This window comes from Paramormyrops kingsleyae, chromosome 9 (genome assembly GCF_048594095.1).
Source record: "Paramormyrops kingsleyae isolate MSU_618 chromosome 9, PKINGS_0.4, whole genome shotgun sequence".
In the NCBI taxonomy this organism is placed as follows: domain Eukaryota; kingdom Metazoa; phylum Chordata; class Actinopteri; order Osteoglossiformes; family Mormyridae; genus Paramormyrops; species Paramormyrops kingsleyae.
The window spans coordinates 4,264,296-4,285,392 of NC_132805.1; the positions used below are offsets into that span (position 1 = coordinate 4,264,296).

The 21,097-nt window shown below is 41.9% G+C and overlaps 2 protein-coding genes across 3 annotated transcripts in view; both read left to right on the plus strand.

Annotated features, from left to right (window-relative positions):
- The window catches only part of sv2a (synaptic vesicle glycoprotein 2A), a 38,466-nt gene extending 24,258 nt beyond the window's left edge, over positions 1–14,208 (plus strand). The window contains exons 4-13 of the mRNA XM_023801413.2: positions 170–321; positions 675–808; positions 1,400–1,489; positions 2,980–3,090; positions 5,092–5,180; positions 5,409–5,573; positions 5,801–5,934; positions 6,453–6,656; positions 8,144–8,303; positions 9,726–14,208. Coding sequence (XP_023657181.1) covers positions 170–321; positions 675–808; positions 1,400–1,489; positions 2,980–3,090; positions 5,092–5,180; positions 5,409–5,573; positions 5,801–5,934; positions 6,453–6,656; positions 8,144–8,303; positions 9,726–9,909 — 1,423 coding nt within the window. The 3' untranslated portion in view covers positions 9,910–14,208. The remainder of the gene's footprint in view (positions 1–169; positions 322–674; positions 809–1,399; positions 1,490–2,979; positions 3,091–5,091; positions 5,181–5,408; positions 5,574–5,800; positions 5,935–6,452; positions 6,657–8,143; positions 8,304–9,725) is intronic.
- An 807-nt stretch (positions 14,209–15,015) lies between these two features.
- Positions 15,016–17,251, plus strand: bola1 (bolA family member 1). Of its 2 annotated transcripts, none has more exons than XM_023801233.2 (2): positions 15,016–15,088; positions 15,680–17,251. In XM_023801233.2, the coding sequence occupies exon 2, from the start codon at positions 15,737–15,739 to the stop codon at positions 16,181–16,183; it is 447 nt and encodes a 148-aa protein (XP_023657001.2). In that variant the 5' UTR covers positions 15,016–15,088; positions 15,680–15,736; the 3' UTR covers positions 16,184–17,251. The 2 variants fall into 2 exon arrangements, with proteins under 2 accessions (XP_023657001.2, XP_023657002.2); XM_023801234.2 differs by lacking the exon at positions 15,016–15,088 and adding an exon at positions 15,097–15,355.
- The last annotated feature ends 3,846 nt before the right edge of the window (positions 17,252–21,097 follow it).

Below are 21,097 nucleotides of genomic sequence, written 5' to 3' on the forward strand. Positions count from 1 at the left end.
TATGTCACAGTGGGCCTCCTATGTCACAGTGGGCCTCCTATGTCACAGTGGGCCTTCTATGTCACAGTGGGCCTCCTATGTCACAGTGGGCCTCCTATGTCACAGTGGGCCTCCTATAAACACTGCAGGAAGTGACACGCTGTCATTCCGGCTCCCTTCCTGCCCCCAGGATTGGTGGCTCTATCCCCATTGTGTTCTCTTACTACTCCGAGTTCCTGGCTCAGGAGAAGAGAGGAGAGCACCTGAGCTGGCTCTGCATGTTCTGGATGATCGGGGGCATCTACGCCTCCGCCATGGCCTGGGCCATCATTCCGCACTATGGTAAGGCGGTTTTCCGTGTGCCGGCGCTCCGCACTGTGGCGAAATCCGGCTCCCATCCGTGGCTCCGTTCCATCTCATTACTGCATGTGGCCATCTGTTCTGAAGGTGTCCTGCTGAATGGTTTTAAATTTGGACCTAGGATTGTTCTACATTTGAAAATAGGGTTAAATCTGTATTTAATTTTTTGAATCCCCTTTGCAAGGAATTCAGGTTTCGACGCTGCATGTGGAATAGGCATATATCCCAGTTCAGGGAAATTTCAGCTGTGCTTTTGAGAAATATTGTGGTCTTGGTGTTTTCGAAACCGCCTTGAGTGGATCCCATCAGGTGTACTAACCACCTACCTCCGGCAGGCTGGAGTTTCCAGATGGGCTCCGCCTACCAGTTCCACAGCTGGCGGGTGTTCGTGTTGGTGTGCGCCTTCCCCGCGGTGTCCGCCATCGCGGCGCTCACCACCATGCCCGAAAGCCCACGCTTCTTCCTGGAGGTGAGCCGTGCGCTGCCACGTCAGCGGCCTTCATGCTACACGCCTTAGCATAAGCACTCGCTGTCCATCTGACCAGGGAATCGGCCTAAGAAGACACCAAGGATTGAATTAATGACGCACATGCACACTTGCGGGGTTAAAAATTGACCCGGTGCCGTGCTAATTCTGGACTAGGTGCTCCGGCTTATTTTAGTGCCTTTCTGCATAAAGCGGCAGCGTTTGCATGAATTACCAAAACGTTCGGCTGAATCCACTCAGCTGCCGGCACTCTGTTATTGCAGAGCTTGCCGAGCCGTGTCCTGTTTAGCGCAGTGCTGGGTTATTTTTAGCGTAGCATTTTTTTTAAACACAAATGCAGCATGTTTGACTGTGATAACTGATGGTTTTACTGAACATGATGCAGAGGCTGTACCTTATGTGTCTTATATATGGGAATTAAGCCCATACTCTGATCACAACCGCGTACAGTTAGTGGAACAATGGGTCCCAGGTAACTGGCTTTTGTGTAAGGCACGTCACACACGCTGAGTGATTTCCGGAACAGACGACAGCCGTATGTGACGCTGCTGCTGTGCCTCTGGCTATTAACAGAATGGAAAGCATGATGAGGCCTGGATGATCCTGAAACAAGTCCATGACACCAACATGCGGGCCAAGGGCTACCCAGAGAGAGTCTTCTCCGTGAGTCCATGAGTCTCCTCTTGCATTCTGGGATCGCAATAAATTGCAGACATTGGCTCGCTGAGTGACGACGGGGGTTTGGCGGATGAGGGAGATATCGTGTCTTAATCATCTTGCGGAAAAAAAACTCATATTTTCATTCCTCTCTACCCAATTATAATAATAAAGGTCAGTTTTCTTTGACCATGCTGATAGAAATTAATGCCAAATATATTCTTTGCAGATATAGTCCATATAGATTGCTCTATAATTATACTGAAATGAAGCAAAAATTATGCTTGATTGAAAGTATAATTACATCAGCTTGCTGAACGACACACGGGGTGGGGCACACTCGGAAATTGAAGCTGGAATTAAGTGTCAAAGGTCATTTCAATATTCTAGACAACTGTTGAAAATGAATTTATACAAAATCGTGCTTCAGAATGTCAGCATGGTGCTTTTAGGGCGCTTTTCCTCCGCACCAGGTACCGTACTTTCGGTACTTTCGGTACTATCGGTACTTCCATAAAGTACCAAAAGCATGGTACTTCTTTTGTGTCGGTTTTCCGCTGGCGTAAAAACTAGTACTGGTGCCAAAAGACATCATCAGCGGCCGCCCCTGACTGACTATTTGTTTCGCTGAATTCAAACATGTTATTATGATCCTTCACTTTCCTGTAGTCCTGCTTACGTTTTTTGATTTTCAAGCGGCATTGTTCGGTGTTTCGCGTGTGCCACATTTCTTCCAAGCGGCTTGCTATTACGGCAAATACTTTTTTATTCCGAGTTGTGTCATCCAAATCCCGCTGGATCTGTTCATCCGACCATATGGCGATTAAAGCCTGTGTTTCCTCATTTGTCCATCCTTCCGTTTTACTTTTTATATATTTTTGTTTCTACTGCTTTTTATTTAGTTTCTCGCTGTTCGCTGTGTGCATTTTGTGTTTCAACGGCAGGCTATTTGCATAACCAATCGACAGCAAATACGTTTGTAAGTCCCACCCCAAATTACTGAAGTACCAAAGAAGTACCCCAGCTGGTTTGGCACTTTCGGTACTTTAACTTTCGGTACTGGAACTTTCGGTACTGGTACTCGACCGGAAGTCAATGGAAAAGCGTAAGTACCGAAAGCACCGTACTTTGTGCGGTGGAAAAGCGCCCTTTGGGAACTCCTACAGAGCATGCAGGAGAGCTAGTGGCCTTATTACCCCGTTGGTGGATCTCTGTCTATTCTTCAGCCCATCTTAGTCCTTGGGGAGCAGCAGAGGGTCCGCAAAGTGTGCCTCCTTTTGTGGAACCCAAGACAAACATACAATGTGCAAAAGTCTTTGGCAACCAAAGGAAATGTTTAAAGCTGGGTAGTTTTATTTGCTCAGGTCAAAAAACACAGTTTAGACATCATTGTCTTTGACTGCCTAAAATGTTTACACAGTACTATAGATGGAAAAAGCAGCCGTAAGTGTTTCTATGTTCTGATTCCCCTCTCTCACTCGAACCCCTGACCTCAGGTGACCACCATTAAAACAGTGAAGCCAATGGACGAGCTGGTGGAGATGGGCGATGAGGCAGAGGCCTGGCACAAACGCTGGAGGATGAAAATGCTGAGTCTTTTCAACCAGGTACTGTGATGGGGAGAAACACTAGGGACAGTGTCCTTATAGACATATGTGTGTTTCTGCAAACCCTAATGAGAAGGTCTGTCGTCATCGTTCCCTGTAGTGTATATTTACACATATACCTGACCAGTAGCTTGTTATTATATGTCATTCATATATAATCTATACCTGCTTGTCTTATGCGTTGTCATGGGGATCCAGAGCCTAGTCTGGAAGCCATGGGTGCAAGGCGTGGAATAACCCAGGACAGGGTGGCGACCCATCGCAGGGCAAATGCGCGTGCTCACTCACACACACACGCACACACGCACACAAACACACATACACACATACTCACACGCCTCAGCATGAGTTGGACTATGGGGGGGAAATCAGAGCACCCAGAGAAAGCTCCATAATGGCATAGGGTGAACATGTAAACTCCACACGCATGGAGCATAGGCAGTGACGTGAACCCCAGTCCTACAGGTAAGTGGCAACAGTGCTACCCACTGGGCCACCAGCATATCACATCACATCACATCATATCACATCACGTCACATCACATCATATATCATATCATATCATATCACATTATGTTACAGTATACATGCAATATATTACAGTATACGATATATTACAGTGTAGTATACATTGTTGAGGATGCTACTTTTAAATGATTAAAAGTAGCTAAGCTACAGCCAAGCTGCTGTTTTAATAGGGTACAGTAGTTAACTGCACTACAAGCTACAGAGAAAAAGTAGCTAATTACACTGAAGCTATTCCATCCAATAATACTTCATATTTGTACTGTAGGATACTCTTAAAGCAAATTAATTTTAAAAATGTGAAGCATGATATTAAAAATACTATGAAAATCTATATATTTTTAGACAACGTAATGTTAAATCACAATAAGATTTTAAAAAAAGTTTATTTATTTGGTGTAAACTAGGAGAATTGCTGTGTGAAATTTAGAAGTGTTACTACAAAAAAAGGTAGTTTTGGTAATCTGTCCAAGAACCAAAGTGCTCCTGTGCATTTAAATGAAAGCGTCTAAAGTATTGTGTGTTGTGAAGTATTTTTCAACCCTTTGACATCCATCCCCAGAGTATATAATCAAAAGACACCAATCAGAAACACCTGGTAGCTGAAAATACCCATCGTTGTAAAGAGAGAAAAATGATACAGGCTGCCGTTGACTTACAACTGCGGAAAATAATCATATAGGAAGTGTACTGTATAATAAAAGAAATCATCTTTTAAGTTATATTGTTTGGTGTTTTTTTAACCTTTTTATCACTGTTTTCTTAGTTCATTATTGTTATAACCTTTTTATCACCATTTAAGCTGCTAAGACACAAATGGATACAAATGTATACCGTACTGTGACTGCTGCGAACAGTAGCCTGAGCAGGGGATGAATGGATGGGTGTGTCGCGGGGATCATCACACTGCCAGCAGTCGCGGCAGAAACTGTCATACACTCATGCTGGGCAGCCGTCCTGCTGCCAGGTGCAGTGCAGTCGTGGCCACATATTTGTGATTTTGGAACGGCCGTGAAAGTCGATTAGCCGCAAGTCGCATAGGTGATTAGTTGACAACGACCTGTAGTGTTTTTTAATGATGTAGCATTTCTCCACGCTACATCACTAACTGTAAATCAAAATAGTTACTTTTAAAACGTTGTAGCTTTTACAGTAACTGTGCTACTAATACACTACTGAAAAAAGTTAATAGTGTCGCTAATTGTAGTTAGCTGCTCCCAAACACTGATAGTATAGTTTAGTGTTGTATGTTTGTTCTCTGTGCCCCATCCTGGGTTATTCCCTGCCTTGAACCTGTTGTTTCCAGTATAGGTTCTGGACCACCATGAAGCTGCATAGAACGGTGTAGAAAATGATAGATGGATAAATTATTTTGAATGACATTGTATTACATTAATTTTGCAGTGTGGTATATTATCCTCTGTGTGGCATTTAAGTGGGTTTTGAGCATCAGACAACCAGCTTTTATTCCTTCAGGTGCGGAGCAATTTCCTTACCTGTTTCTCTCCTGAGTATCGGCGCATCACCTTCATGATGATGGCTGTTTGGTTCTCCATGTCCTTCAGGTTAGAGACACGGATTAGAGGATTCTGCTGCTGTTAGAGATACAGTAAACGTAATCTGGCCTATAATCTGGCCTATAATCTATAGAGCCTATTTACTCTATGTTTTGCTTCTAAGTCTATTTGTATTCCCATTGCTATTGATTTAATATTGTTGAAGGCAAAGCAAGATTCTGCATACTTACAGATTCTTACAGACCACTTGTTTTGACTCTTTCTCCCCATCGTCAGTTATTACGGTTTGACGGTGTGGTTCCCCGACATGATCAAGTACTTGCAGAAGCAGGAGTATTCCAGTCGCACAAAGGTGTTTATCAAAGAGAAGGTGGAACATGTCACATTCAACTTCACCCTTGAGAACCAGGTGCATCGTAATGGAGAGTACTTCAATGACAAGTGAGTCCTTGCTTCATCCATGCTCAGGAAAATGTGCAGCACGTCTTTTTAAGAGCCTGTGAAAGACTTGTATGTTGCAAAACACTGAGAAACCGTGATCTGTTTTCCAAGCGTGAATGCATCTCAAGGAAAATTAGGGCACTGCCTAGTCTTTGGGTGTTTTTGTATGTTTCTCAAAGACATCTGCTGTGTGATTGTGTGCCCCAATTGCATTTTCTGTCCTAAAGGTTCATGAACTTGAGAATGAAGTCCATGGTGTTCGAAGACTCCCTGTTTGAGGAATGCTACTTTGAGGACATCACCTCCAGCAACACCTTCTTCAGAAACTGCACCTTTATCTCCACACTCTTCTACAACACAGGTGTTCTGCAGCACACATTTTCCACAGTAGGAACTACTCCTAAGTAGCCTTTATTCATTGTGAGAATAGCTACTATGCCTTATGAATTCTAATCAATGTACCTCAGAAGTAACCTAGCAACCTTGTCCGGTAACCATTTCATTTGGGAATGAGGGAAGCACATTGCAAAGCTGCCATTCTAATTTGACATGGCGTCAGTGATTTTTTTTCAGAAAGCACAATGAATGCTCATGATAATGAAAGTCTCCTGACACGTGCATGGCTGACAAAGAAAGAATAATCTGATCAGATTAATCAGATTCTGTTATCAGATTCATTCATAAAGGTGCTGTAATGCTTCAAAACATTTATTTTGAATACAGGGTACCACAAATGGCTCTAGATAGTGCTAGATGCCAGTGAAGCACCACCCCCAGACCATTTCCAGTACAGGTTAGGGTTAAGAACTGGAGTTCTAGATGTACCTGTGTGATGATCATTCCCATCAGTAGCCAGTAAAGTCCCCCCCACCCCCCCAGACCTTTTCCAGTACAGGTTCATCAACTGCCGCCTGGTCAACAGCACCTTCTTACACAACAAGGAGGGCTGCATGCTAGACTTCAGCGACGAAAACAACGCCTACATGATCTACTTCGTCAGCTTCCTGGGAACGCTGGCCGTGCTGCCAGGGAACATCGTGTCCGCCCTGCTCATGGATAAGATTGGCCGCCTGAGGATGCTGGGTGAGCTGGGGAGGCCTGGGGAGGCCTGGGGCTGTGACTCCACTCAGACAGCCAGCTTGGTTTGAGGCTTTACTGTTGACACTCTACACAGTCCCATGTTTACTATGGGCTTAGCTGTTTGCCCGTTTATATCCAATGTCTGGTCCAGTAGAGAAAGATGCAGCAGAGGGAGACAGCTGTGAGGCTCCAACAAGCTTTTAAAGAGGAGTAACTGTTTTTACTATTATGTCAAACATGAATCCAGTGTGGGGTGGCACACTGGCAGAGGTGGGTAGTTCAGGTCCAGAGAGTAAAAATCCAGACCAAGATTTTGTTTCAACCAACCAGTGGAGCATAAGGAGTCACAGTCACAGAGAACTCAACTGGTTGGCTGAAACAAAATCCCGGTCTGGACTTTTACTCTGCACTTTGCTTAGGATTGTTGCTTCACGACCAGCGTTTGAGTCACTTCCCCAGCTCTGAGTGTGTGGATTTTGCATTTTTTCCCCGTGTTGTCGTGGGGTTTCCTCCAGGTACTCCGGTTTCCCCCCCCCCACAGTTAAAAACATGCTGAGCTTCCAGGATAGACACTAATAGACACTTGACCCCTACAACCCTGCATAGGACAAGTGGGTACAGAAAATTGATTGAGCTGGTGTTAGACCAGTGCTGGTTCGAGAATCTTCTGATAGGTAATGTCTGTAAAAGATCCCTGGGATGAGTAAAGTTCATCTTAATCTTATTTGGGTAGCGTCATGGCTCCGTGGGTAGTAGGATATCCACCTAGTACAGGTTAGGAGGGACAATGAGCTGCAACAGGGTTTGTAAACCACCATTTAAATTAAAAGAACTCAGATTTCACTAAAACACTTGAGTTCTTGCTGTGTGCTGCTTGGTCGGTCTCATATAATCAAGCGCGTGTCACTAATGTTAATGTGAAACAGCTGGATGAGTCTTTCAATAAAGGAAACGAACCAGTGAAAGTACAAGAGGAACCGAACAGTTTAGCCGAGCACAGGAGCCTTTCAGCTTTAAAGTAGTTTGTAAAACTTGTGGTAGCTCATAGTGTCCCTCCTGATGTGGATTAACGGGTCATTTTAAATGGGTAGCATAATGACCTCACCCCAGTAGGTTTAGGGTTCGAATCCCAAACCCTGCCCTGTGCCTCCGGGGGTCGGCTGGAGACTCACACTGCCAGCGATCGAGGAAGATGTATGCTCAGTCACACTCTGTGACGTGCCAGCTTAATCATCAACCAAGACTCATTATCTGCCTCATCTGTGTTCCAAGAATCTGCAGCCATTCTGGCCAGCAGAGTGACCCAGTCCACCTTTTGTACGTCTGCTTATTCTTGCCCATGTTTCCTGAAACTGCTGTCACATATTTTTAATTTCATCCAATTCGACATAATGTATATGTATTATTGTGGCGGAAAGCAGTCGATCTAGAGGTCTGCTTTTCTTCATCTAACAGCCCCTCCTCCTCCTCTCTGCCTTTCCCCTCCGCAGCCGGCTCCAGCGTGATCTCCTGTATCAGCTGTTTCTTCCTGTCGTTTGGCAGCAGCGAATCGGCCATGATCGCGCTGCTCTGCCTTTTCGGGGGCATTAGCATCGCCTCCTGGAGCTCCCTGGACGTGCTCACGGTGGAGCTGTACCCCTCGGACAAAAGGTGACCCCGGAGTGGCACGACCCGCTTGCTTTTCGCCCAGTGTTTGGATAACGTGTGACGCGGTGCGTGATCCATGTTCTCCGGGTCGGTCTCGCTAGGCGATAGGTCAGGGCTCACCTTATAGTTGCGGCTTTTCTAGCGCAGAAAATATCTCACAGGATTCTTGCAGTTGCCTCCCTGAAATATTGTCCATTCTGTTACACAAGGACATCCCGATTATTTGAAAATACACCCAGATGAGTGACATGCTCTTTTGAATTTTGACAGAGTATCTCATCACCTGTTTTCACAGCTCTGTTCCCAGGCCCTGGTCCTCAGACCTACTAGCTCTTGTTTAACTTGGCTTTATTAATAAATGACTTGGATGCATTCCAAGAATGAAAACGTGAAAGAATGTGCTGCTACAAATTTACAAATTTTAAGTGTTAACATAAATTATTTGTAAAAATAGTTTGTAACATTTGACACAATTCAATATAGTTGCTAATTTTTTATATTTTGATAAATTATTTCAGCCACAAACAAATAACCATTGATTAATTAAACTGATCAGTTATTAATGTATTGTTTCTTTTATGGTACAGAACTAAGATTTTTGAAAGAACATTTAGACATTGTAGTTTTACAAGTATTTATAAAACAATTGCTTTAATGCAATTAGGAGATGAAAGCGGGTCCTAAGGAAATGCATTTCAGAAAGATTTTATCTTAATTAAAATGTGATGATTCGTTCACTTAGCAGCGCAGTCAGTTGAGGGTGCTGGTGGATGAAATGCAGCATCCACAGTGCATTGTGAAGACATGGCTTGATGTACCTTAATGTACAGCAACAGGTGATATAAAATAGCTCTTTGGATTATAGCACCACCTTGTGCACAGATTGTGCTATTGGGATTCAAAAGGATTCAAATGCAAATAAAAGCGGTATTAAATATAGTTAAGTGACTGAGCACAGTTACTATTAACAGTTGATGATGATTCCTGTTTATGAATTATAGCCCCAAAGATAAGACAGCATACTATTTTACATGTTACATTGTTATTGATGATGTACATATGGGGTATGTACAGTGGGCTAAGCCTGTGTGCCTGTAATCACAAGGTCACTGGTTCAAACCCAGCCTCAGCACGTCTGTGGGTCCTTGAGCAAGGCCCTTAACCCCCAGCTGTCTGGGTGCCCCAGCAGGTGGCTGTCCTTCGCGGACAGCTTACTCTACAAAGAGCAAGTTGAGGGAGACGTAAAGACATTTTCCCCATGGGGATTAATAAAGTATAGATAGTATAATTACATCACCACTGGGCCCTTGAGCGAGACCCTTAACTCCAACTGCACTAGAGACACTGACTGACCCTGCATTGTCATGCTCTGCTAAATTAATAAAATGTAAAATGTAACTCATGCATGTCGCCTCTTGTATGCAGAACAACAGCCTTTGGGTTCTTGAATGCCATGTGCAAGTTGGCAGCCGTGCTGGGCATCAGCATCTTCACCTCCTTCGTGGGCATCACCAAGGCTGTGCCCATCTTGTTTGCGTCGGGGGCACTGGCCGTGGGCAGCTATCTGGCCCTGAAACTCCCAGAGACGCGAGGTCAGGTGCTGCAGTAACGTGGAGCCGTCAGCAGGGGGCAGCGAGGAGCGCAGGCAGCCATACTGTGACTGGAGCCACCCATCCTTGGTCCAAAAATCCCAGGTGACTGCATATGGTTGTGAAAAAAACCACAGCCCCTAAATCATGAAGTACTCGTTGCCATCATATAATATTGTATGGGTGTAGAAGCAATTTTTTGCTTTGATTTTCAGCTGCCCTTTCAAAAAACACTGAGCAAGGTATTTGTCGCAAAATGTTATTAAGCATCTGTAATTTCTTCACATCTGGACTTCTGTTTTAGAAGAACCTGCTTCTGGTGTTATTTAATCTCAACTCACTGCATCTGTCAATGATATATATATATAAAAAAAAGAAAAAAATCAGGCTATAAAAATGTGTAAAAATTACAATATTGGTCCTATATTATGTAAGTGATGTCAAACATCTTAAATGTTTGGTTTAATTATGCTGTATAATTACAATGATAATTTTATCTACTTAGAATGCCATATGATGTCTGTTGTGTCTACAGTAATGTTTACCTAACTTTCACTGAGCTAAGATGCATTGTGTAATACTTATAGCACAATTTCAAGGGACAGTGGGAGCAGAGGTTCAGGGCACATTCTGTGGGTAAGGTGCTGCAAGGTACAGTAGAAGGTACAGTAGAAGGTACAGTAGAAGGTACAGTAGAAGGTACAGTAGAAGCTGTCCCCAGGGGTGTGTGGTGGGGGTTAGATGCTTTAACTATGAGAGTTGCCTGCACTTTTTTCACCCTGTCTTGGGCAGTCAGCGTGTCTACAGGCATTGTCCCTTGTCATGGTCTTTTAAGGTTGTTAACAACCAGAATGACAAGGCCCTGAATTTGATGATCTATTCAGATTCTTTCCATGATCGCTAGGATCTCGCATATTCCGACAGGGAGCCGTCCCTTTAATTATCCAGAACATTCCAGACTCACTCTTCCATTCCATTCCTTTAAATGTATCCTTGCTGAACAGAAGAGCACATATTAACGGAACAAAAAAAAGTTTGAATGGGTTATGCATTGACTGGTTTGATTTTTGTTGAGCTCTCACAGTCACTGCCACCAGTCTGACGTGCTTTGCTCCTGTCTTAAATTCTCCCTCCATACCATCACCTTCTCGACTACAGGGTATACAGCAATGTCATTTCATTGAATATAACTCTTTGAAATATGACAAGTCACCAGACATCACTTTTAGATCATTTTAGTCCAATGTAGAATTACCCTTTCTAAACCTGTTTAGTTATATTTTTAGCATTGAAACAGTCATATCAGTGCAAACTGTTACATTGTTATGCTGCATTAAAACATGCATTATGACGTAAATACACCTCAAATTAAGCGTCTATGAAAATAATTCATACATGTTGAAAAAGTGAATTCAGCAAGTGTCTACAAGGCACCACAAAACCAAAGGCACAGATATCTTTGGACTTGGAAAGGGAGTAGAATACAACTTTATATTTTGCAGTTTTATGGCATTAATGCTGTGTTTTTTCTACATTTTGCATCGACATCTTTTGGACAACCGCCCCCTCCAAAAAAAATGAAAAATCCCTGGTATATGAGAGGAAGAGTGACACTGTTTTCTGATCAAGGGGGAGGGGGATCGCTTCATATAAGTCGAGATGAGAGAAGCACAGCTGTGTTTAAAGGATCATTTTTAAGCAAGTTCAAGGAAATCGAAATTCAGTAAAATTAAAAATTGAACACTTGTTCTATTAATGTATGATAGTATAATGAGACTCTTGCAGGTTTTATTATGTGTATATTTTGGTTTATTTGATTATTTATTCACAATTTAAAAAGAGATATATTTTACTGAGATTCCATGCTATCATGCATTTTGAGTGTTTGTCCTTGTTGAATATTCTGTGCCAAAACAATGGAAACACGAGACGTGTTTATATGGAAGCATGCTTGTGGCGTGTATGTGGGGTGCGTATATCCAGTACATTTGAGCGTGTTCTTTATTAACTATATTTTTATTTCCTAATTGTCTTAAATTATGAAGCCGGTTTAGTAATAATCCGTTTGTTACACCGCGTCATTTCGGTATATGTAAATCCAGCGGCCTTGCTGTTTGAAATGCACATTTTTTTTTTATGTCATAAGACCACAGACATTTTTAAAGTCAAAGATAGGCATCATGGATTGAAAGAGGCATCAGGTGTGATGGACTCTGTGTCTGAGATTGCAGTAAGCCAGTGTTTTACAATGATGTTGTGCCATTGTATAAACTTAGCACTTTTCCGCTGTAAGAATACATGCAAATTGTTGCAGTAGATTTTTCTCGCACTAATAACGGAGTCGGATTTAATGGGCCGATCAAACAGTCTGTACCCTATTCTACCAAAATCAATGGAAACAGCTTACAGCCATATTTGTATTTATTTTTATTTTAAAATGTTAATTTGTGTGGTCAGTTTCTTACCCTTGATCCTCCTCCATTTGACGCCATTGTTTAATCCGCAAAAAATGGGAGAGGCAGGTGAATCTAACTGTAAGGACAGAATCTTCTTGCACCTGAAAAGATGTTACATAACTGTCGTGCTATAGGGATAAGGTTTTTTTTTTCTTTTCTTGAAACGTCAGCAAGAAGGCTCCATCATCTCCATTTTTAATCTGTGAACTGCCACTAAAAAACACTAAGAAAATTTCTGCACAGAGTCAAACAAAAATACCAGTGAAAAGAACTTCCACATGCTGTGTATTACTGCCAAGTTATAGTCGGATAGTAGCCATATAGCACCGTATCGAGCAAAAACTACAGCACTAAGATTTTCTTTTGCCACTTTTGAATTTAGAAAATCATTCCAGAGCATATAAACATAACGGGAAATCACTCATACTGTAATATCAACATGGCCAAAGGTTTCCTGCAGGGTGACAAAGCACAAACATAAAAACATACAGTTAATTTCACTCACTTTTTTGGTTAGTTCATGATAGAATAGGTTGAGGACTGCGGACATAAATCAGGATCTTACATTCCTGCAGTGGTTTTCTAAAGTTTTACCATGTAAGTTTTACCACAAAATATTAGCACAGAAACACAAAGACACAGATCTGAATATCAGCATGAAAACACCAGTTATGTGTTGGATCTAGACCCATCAAAGCACTATGCTCTGTGTAATGCATCTACCAGATCTACGGTCCTTTTCAGACCCCTTTGTCTGCCTTGTGCTCTTGACTAATGCATGATGAGCACAGCACATTAAAGATGTAGTAATTCAACTAAGTTACCTGGTCTTACTTTATGAACTGTATATTTGATGGTGAATCGTGGACAACGTAGTTTACAAAATGAAAGATCACCGCCTGTAAATCATTTGTTGATGACAGTTCAACAAAGTCTGATTAAGAAGATTAAGATTAAGATTAAGAAGCTCTCATGACCACAGTCAGCATTAATGCATGTCTCAGATATTCTGCTATATTTTCTTTATGTCTCTGCCAGTTTGCTTCAGCGTTATGTTGTCATAACAGTTTTTGTATGGAACAAAACTGATATTGATCAATTACCACTAACCTGAGAATCTGAATTAGAACCACATCTTGGTTCTCTCCGCATGGGACAAAACATAACTAAAAGCAAAACAAAAAATGTTATCTTTAGTCAGATTTGTTGCATTTCTTTGTCTTTTTATTTTCCTTAAATTAGACCAAGTCTTAATTACAGGTGCAAAATAATTGAAGCAATAACCACAGAAATGTTTTGTTCGCTCAGCACTGCCTAGCCATCTTAATGAAGCCAAACACATTGCCAGTTTGCAGCTCAGCCCATGTGACGCAGGGATGCTTCACAATGTAAACGTCCAACTAGATCTCCGAGGAATGCCATGTCTGTGTCAAATATGAAGCATCGCCATTATTTAAACTTAATACAACTTTTAACTTTGTAATTGTCGTGTGCTGTAGAAACTGTGGATGTTTATATGTAAACATATAATATGTTCAAAAACAACAAAAATACAAAAAAAACAACCTCTAAATGACTGAATACTATTGTATGTTGTCTTTAATTTTTTTGTGTTTTGTAAAGGACAATTTAAAGATGTGAATTATTATGTCAATGGTAATTATTACTGGATATGAAGACTATGTTAATGTAACACCCTCAAGTTATTGCACATTGGTTTATGTGAGTTTTTTTTTCCAGCTTTATTTTGTTAATGAAAGAGGATTCTACAGTCCTTACTATAACTCAGCCTCCCACTACTGCAATGGAGTGAAAAATACACATGAATAAAGTACAGTAATAAACATTGAAGAAACAATCTGATTTGCACCATCTCACTCTGTTATTCTTTCCTGTGTTCTGCATGTATACCCCGTTTATGTTTATATTTCAGTCGCTTTTGTCCAAAGTGACACATAAGCAAGACAGATAGTAACATCACAGATGTACAGCTATCATGCAGCCAACTTTGGTACAAGTGCTGTCAAGCTAAGCGACCAATTAGTGACCAAGTTATTTTTGTTTGATACCCCACACTGGAGCACTGGTTTTTCGACTTTGTAATACATTAAAGACTGCCCAGTTTCCTCAACATACCTTAGTTAAAATACACTGAATTTGGTGAAATGACAGGTTTTTTTAAACTTCACATCGTGTGTGTGTGTATGTGTGTGTGTGTGTGTGTGTGTATACAATAACACACAAGGCCGGCGTCCCATCCAGGGCCTCGCCTGGCCGAGTGCCCTTGGCTGCCGAAGTTTGCTCTGGGCCTCCATGTGAGTGTCACCCAGTGCTGGATTGAATAGGTAGGAGCCTAATACCGAATTTATGCAAATATAATGTGTGACATAATTGCATTATTTTTACATCACATTTTACTACCAAAAGGTATGATATACGCTCTGAATTTAGTTCAGAATAATATGAACTTAATTCCATAAAGTGTCATTCTCAGTAAACTCAAAAACAGGACCAAGTATACATCATACAGTAATGGTAAATTAAATTTTCAATACGAATTTTAAGTCGTGTTATTATCATTCTTTTTATAAAAGACCACATTAACAAACTGAAATTCATATTGCACTCATGAATCACTTTGAAGACGCTTTGCCTAGAGCACTACAATGCCCAGGATTCAATGCGCTCCTCCCAGTTTGCGCATGCGGTCAGGACCCCTAATATAGGTCGTCTTTCAGCGACGGTGAGATAAACTTTAAAGGCGTTTTATATTGCAGTATGACTGAGTAAAACTATAAACGTTTATTATAAGTATATAGGAATATCATTAGACCAAATGTATTTATTCGTTATGAATGGATGCAATATAAATAAGCAGGACTAGCCGCCGTGTTAGCAATGTCGCCCTTTATAATGCATGGAGTGTCTTCCAGTTTGTGATGTTTTCTCTGAAGTATTGGTCGATTACTGATGTTAAACTTTTTATTTCTCAAGCAATAGATACAGCCAGGTAAACATTAAATATACAGCAAAATCGTGGCATTGTTGCCAACTACTTTGCCGACCGTTCAAAGGGGACCGAATGGTGCGATATTCCCCACACCGGCCTTGAAATTTCGGTTATATGGGTCTGATTTCCATTCAGGTTTGAGTTTATAGGTTCGGAAATGGTGACTACGATAAACGTACCGCACATCTCTCTCGCTATTTGGTTGAATTTAATTTTCGGTGTTACATTAAGAGTCGTGTGGTTGAAGATACCACTTCACTTTTAACGTTGAAACTCTGACCTAGAAAGTCATTGCTTATTTCCGTTGGTTACTGCTTTCCGTAGGTATATCTTCAGCCTTGGCCGACTGGGTTGAATGGGCAGCCCTGACAGTATCTGCTGATGCTGCACAGAGTCCTCCGTAACACTCGTCCCCTTCTCAGCACTCTCTCCTTCTCCTGGAACACCGTCCTAGCCCGGCCTCGGATGGACACCAGCCGGCCAGTTGAGCGCACTATACGGGCCAAGCTGACCCAGGCCCTGGATCCGAAGCACCTGGAGGTCCTGAATGAGAGCCATATGCACGCAGTCCCTGCTGGGTCCGAGTCTCACTTCCGGGTGCTGGTGGTGAGCTCCCGCTTCGATGGGCTCTCCCTGCTGCAGCGCCACAGGCTGGTCAACGAGGCCTTGCGAGACGAGCTCAGCAGCTCTGTGCACGCCCTGGCCATCCAGGCCAAGACACCGGAGCAGTGGCAGGAACACCCCACCCTGGCCAAGAGCCCACCGTGCTTGGGGGGCTCAAAGCATGATGGCACCATGGCTCAAAAACTAAAAGCAGCTCAGGACTGAACCAGGATCAGTCAGTGTGCACTGGTGCAGGCAACGAGAGATGCGATAAGGCTGAGATATTAACAGTTTCGAAACAAGCTTTTCAGCTTGTTACTGTTAACATGGATGTTAGGAATTTCTATACATGGGAGTTTGAAACATCTTTTTTTTAATTATTATTGTGAAATATGTAAAGATTTGTCAGCACTCCTGTGTAATAACCAGCTGAAATGTACATCCACGACATTTAACAGCAAGGCCTCCATTATACGCTGTGCTGTGAAAATGTACCCTTTCCTTCATTTAGACAAAAGAATGGACAACAGACCCAAGTGGACAACAGACTGACTTGCCAGTGCAAACCAATTTATATCTCAAAGCTGTCAACAAAAACTGTTCTAAAAAGTTTTATGTTATATTGTTTTCTATTGTTTACTAGTGCATTTCTAGTGTTAGAAATTTACATTAAAACCCGACTAGCGTACTTGTCATAGAGTGATTGGAGACAGCGGGTAGGTTTTTATTTAGCTTTTGTGAAAGACCAAACATAATACATATTTTGGACTGAATATAGATTCATTTTAATTTTATGAATATGTACCTTATATCAAGTTGCATATAAAATAAGTAAAAAAACGGAAAGGAATAGAACTTTTTTTCACCCCCAAAAACTATTTCCATCCTGAAATGCATATTTACTTGTCAGAAGATGTTTCAGACTATCACCACATGAGGGCAGTAAACATTCACATCTTTAGTTGCTTTATGTACAACAGTTCTAGTCAGTAGGATTTTGCCTTGTTTAGTCACACTGGCGTAGAGGAGAGTCTAGGATTAATTCCGAATGAAATTATGATAACTGATTATTTACTGTTCTCGCCAGGGTGGTGATTAAAAATCAGCACTGGACTGTAGCGATACTGGTTTACCACACATGCAGTCTTTGGGCACTTTAGTAAAAATACTGCAAGTGCAAATTTATAGGTTTTATAACAAGAATCATTGTTCATTTGTTTACAAAATATATGTTACAAGAAACACCCATTTATTTCAAGTAGTAATAAATTGAAACCCTAATTATAGTTCTAACAGAGCTGTTCTGAGTTCATTAACAAGCAGTCTCATTGGGTGCTTTTTAATTAGTAACATCTTTGCAATAACATAAAACACCAAACATTTGTGTTTAGTATCCCATTGGGAGTCAATGACTGAAACTGCATCTGTTAGCAAAATGGCAAGAACAGAACTGAATGAGTCAGTCCAAAAATTTTTGACACTTAAAAAAATGTCTGTGGGGAAGATATTTGCAGATATGATAAACATTGTTCGAGCACTAGGCATGTGATGAGTTTTGCTGGGCCACAGCCCCACCAACCCACTGGGAAAGTACCCAGTATGCCAGATGGCCAGTCCAGCCCTGGTCCTCAGCTCAAGTAACGTTAACCGTGGACATGAGAACAAAAAGCATTAAGAAATATTTTAAATCTAAGGGAGGTTGTCACCCTAAACACTGAAAACAGGATGATCAGTATTAATAAATCCTGCTTGTGAATGCAGTGTGATAATTTTGTATCCCTGTGTAGTAAATCAGTTCTGTATGTAGAACTGAGCCTGAGGGGGTGTCGCTCTGGCTTGGTTGGTTAAAGCACCTGTCTAGTTAACAGGAGATCCTGGGTTTATAATCCCAGCTGTACCTTTGGTCAACTGTGAAAGCCCCCAGCGGTCAGTGCATGGCCAATCCCTACTAGCCATCCAGCTACCCAAGTTTTTTTCTCATGTCCTCATATTTTTTTAAGTCTACATTAGGACTCGTCGACAATGCATTAAGTCTAGTTTTTTTTTCTTTCCAATTTCTATGTCATCAGTTGACCGACACTGCTTTGAGTAAGTGATTATTATAGTGGATCGGTCAGATGGCTCTGAATGAATATGCGTTACATACCAGCTTCTGTGACACCAAACAAAAATGTGCAAACTCAGCATGCTGATTTGACGGTGCTGATGTGAGCAGTGCGGGCTAGATACTGACACGAGAAACAAAAATTGAAAGTACGCTCTCTTCAGGTGATGATGGCAACACGCAAACAGTGAGTAGGTAACTCGTGTTGGATGAGCGACGCATTGTCACTCGCGTGTGAAATATGTGGTCACAGTGGTGGAACTTAAGCACTTTTGCTACTAGCTAACGGCTAATTCTGCAAAAATGCACTAGTCCAGACACAATGTACAATATAATTTTCAGGCATAAAGAATACCCAAAAGCCTTCGTATCTTACAATTATAAATGACCATGTAAAACATTATGGTCAGTTATGAATTTCTATAAACAATTCACTCATTCAGAACACCCCATGATAACACAATCAGTTCCCAGCCATCCAAAACTTTTCTAACTCTCATATCCTTTTGTTTTTTTTAAGTATACATTAGGACAGTTCGTCAATGCATTAAATATAGTATTTTTTTCATTTCGTCTAGCTTGCCAGTGTTACAGGTCTCTATTAAACATCTTTGCTCAAACTATTCTCCCAAAATGAGTGTCAAAATTAACACATGCAAAATTAAGAAGAAATTATAACCCAGTCTGCCTAAATGCATGTTAAAATGAACGCAAAGGCTTTAACGTTGACATTCCTACGTGCAATTTCTTTACTAGCCAGTAAGATAGTGTGCAACTTTTTGTACTTGCCCTTTGTCTGAATGACTCACCTCTGGCGAGTGGGCAAGTTTAATTTCCAGCCTTGTATGTGATGTCTTCCCCTATATGGGAGTGTTGTGTGACTCAGTGGATTAACAAACTGTAGGTGGGATCAGATGGTCGCTGGTTCAGATCCTGTTGTTGGCAGTGATGTTGCCATTGGGCCCTAAAGCAAAAACCTTCCAGCTGCTCCAGGGACAGTCTGCTTCCAGTTATTTGTCACATTGGATGGAAGAATATGCTGAATACAATGTAAATTGTAGGTAATAATAATGCAGTATCAGCTAAGTAGATTATTGAATAAAACTTATGGCCAATATAATGATCACTCCTATGTTAGAATTCCCATAGTTGCTTGATTTAAGGATGTTATTTAAACAAGATTTTGATAGTCCTGAAGGATATTTGGGAAAGAAATATTTATTGACTGAATGCATCATTTTCTTTGGCCAGCATTGATTGATGTTTTGCTGAGGACCTTTCCACGGGGTTTCTGCAGTGCCCCCGTGACCCAGTCTGCAAGCATCTCCAGTGGGAAGTATTGCTGTCTTGCGTCAGAGCGTTGCGAATGTTGGGAATAGTCTTGCTGGAGAAGGCTGGGATGCAGGGCTTCAGTGTGTTCCCGCGAGTGGCCTGCGAGTTTGGCATTCTGGGTGATTTATACCAGCGTGCCAGGGAAGGGCTGCGCAGCTCAGTTGGCTTCCCCAGTGGGGTCTGCAAAGACACGTCTGTTCCATGCCTGGCCCTGTCACTCCAAATGGATCCCAGAGGAATAGCGCCGTGTCCTCGGGGACTCACGGACGGTCCGTGTTTTTGCTCCCTCCCAGCTCCCAGTAGGGAACAAAAATGTGCACTGTCTGGCAGGGAGCTGGGAGGAAGCAAAAACATGGACCGTCCGTGAGTCCCTGAAGTTCAGGTTGGGAAATCCTGGAAAGCGTATTCGATATCAGCTGGTGCAGTTTAGGAGAATTCGCTTCTCATCTGATGCTTGCTGCAGTTTTTGTTTTCTCTTGTCTGGTTTGTGTTTTACTGGCGTCTGATATATAATTTCATTATTCGGGAGAGTAATTTTCGTATTTGCATCTTCATCCAGAAACTTTGCAAGATGTCTAGATAAGTGCTTTCCAATCCGTTCCCCGTGGACCCGCAGTCCGTCCACGTTTTTGCCAGGAGCCGGGTGGGAGCAAAAACATGGACCGGGTTGGGAAACACTGGTGTAGATAAACTGATCGCCATGGAAATAATGAGACACGGAGAAGGGAAATGTGCATGTGCTTTAGTAACACTCAGTAGTCCGAGGATTTAATGCAGGAAAGGATCAGTGGGGATTTGGGGGGAAAATGCATGCAGGTGTGAAAAGCTAACATCACATGATTTATCTGCTGGAGTTCTAAGGTCAAATGTTTCTTTTTTTCAGGATGGCCATAAAAATGTGTTTGATTTAATTAAATCACTTTGGCACTGTTTGCAATAAAATCATGCTAATGTTCAATGTAAAGTTTAAATTAATACTTTCATTTTATGTTAATATGACATTTTTATGTGGTCAGTTGGATTATTGTGAGTCCTACTTTTGTATCTCTGTCTTTTGAGCCCTGCTTTTGTATCTGTAGTGATACACATGCACACATTGCAGCATTTGTGGGTCCAGCGATTAACTGTGGCTTCAGCACATGGCTTCTATCAATCTTTACTGCTGCCATTTCCACTAACACTAGAATGAAGCCATTCAGCACTGGCTAGTTAAATATTAATGAGAGGCATTATAGTTGTGGCACTTTGTTGAGGGCTAAAAAAAACAGACAATAAAATGGAAGATCTAGTTTGCCATTGGAATCTAGCTGTAGGGGGATAGCATGGTGGCCCTCTGTGTCGCATGGTCACCTCACAGCTCTGGAGATTCCACCCCAGCTCTCTGCGTGTGGAGATTGCATGTTCTTCCTGTGTCATTGTGGGGTTTCCTCTGGTTACTCTGCTTTTCTCCACAGTCCATAAACATACTGAAATGAACTGGAGCAACCCCCTCCCAACGTGAGCCTAAATAGTTCATATGGCAGATTATGATAATAGAGCTGAATGGCAAATCCGTACTGTTACCTTGTGAAAGTCCGTAATAAATGCATGCATTTCCCATGGATTTACACTTTCATAATTGGAGTGTGGCTCGGGAGAAGTGGCTGGTGTTAGAAAAGGCTGGTATGCCGACAAGTACGGACGGAGGGGATGAGAAAAGTCGA

Coding starts and splice junctions, on each gene's coding strand:
- bola1 (XM_023801233.2), top strand. CDS start 15,737: ATGCTGCACAGAGTCCTCCGTAACACTCGTCCCCTTCTCAGCACTCTC.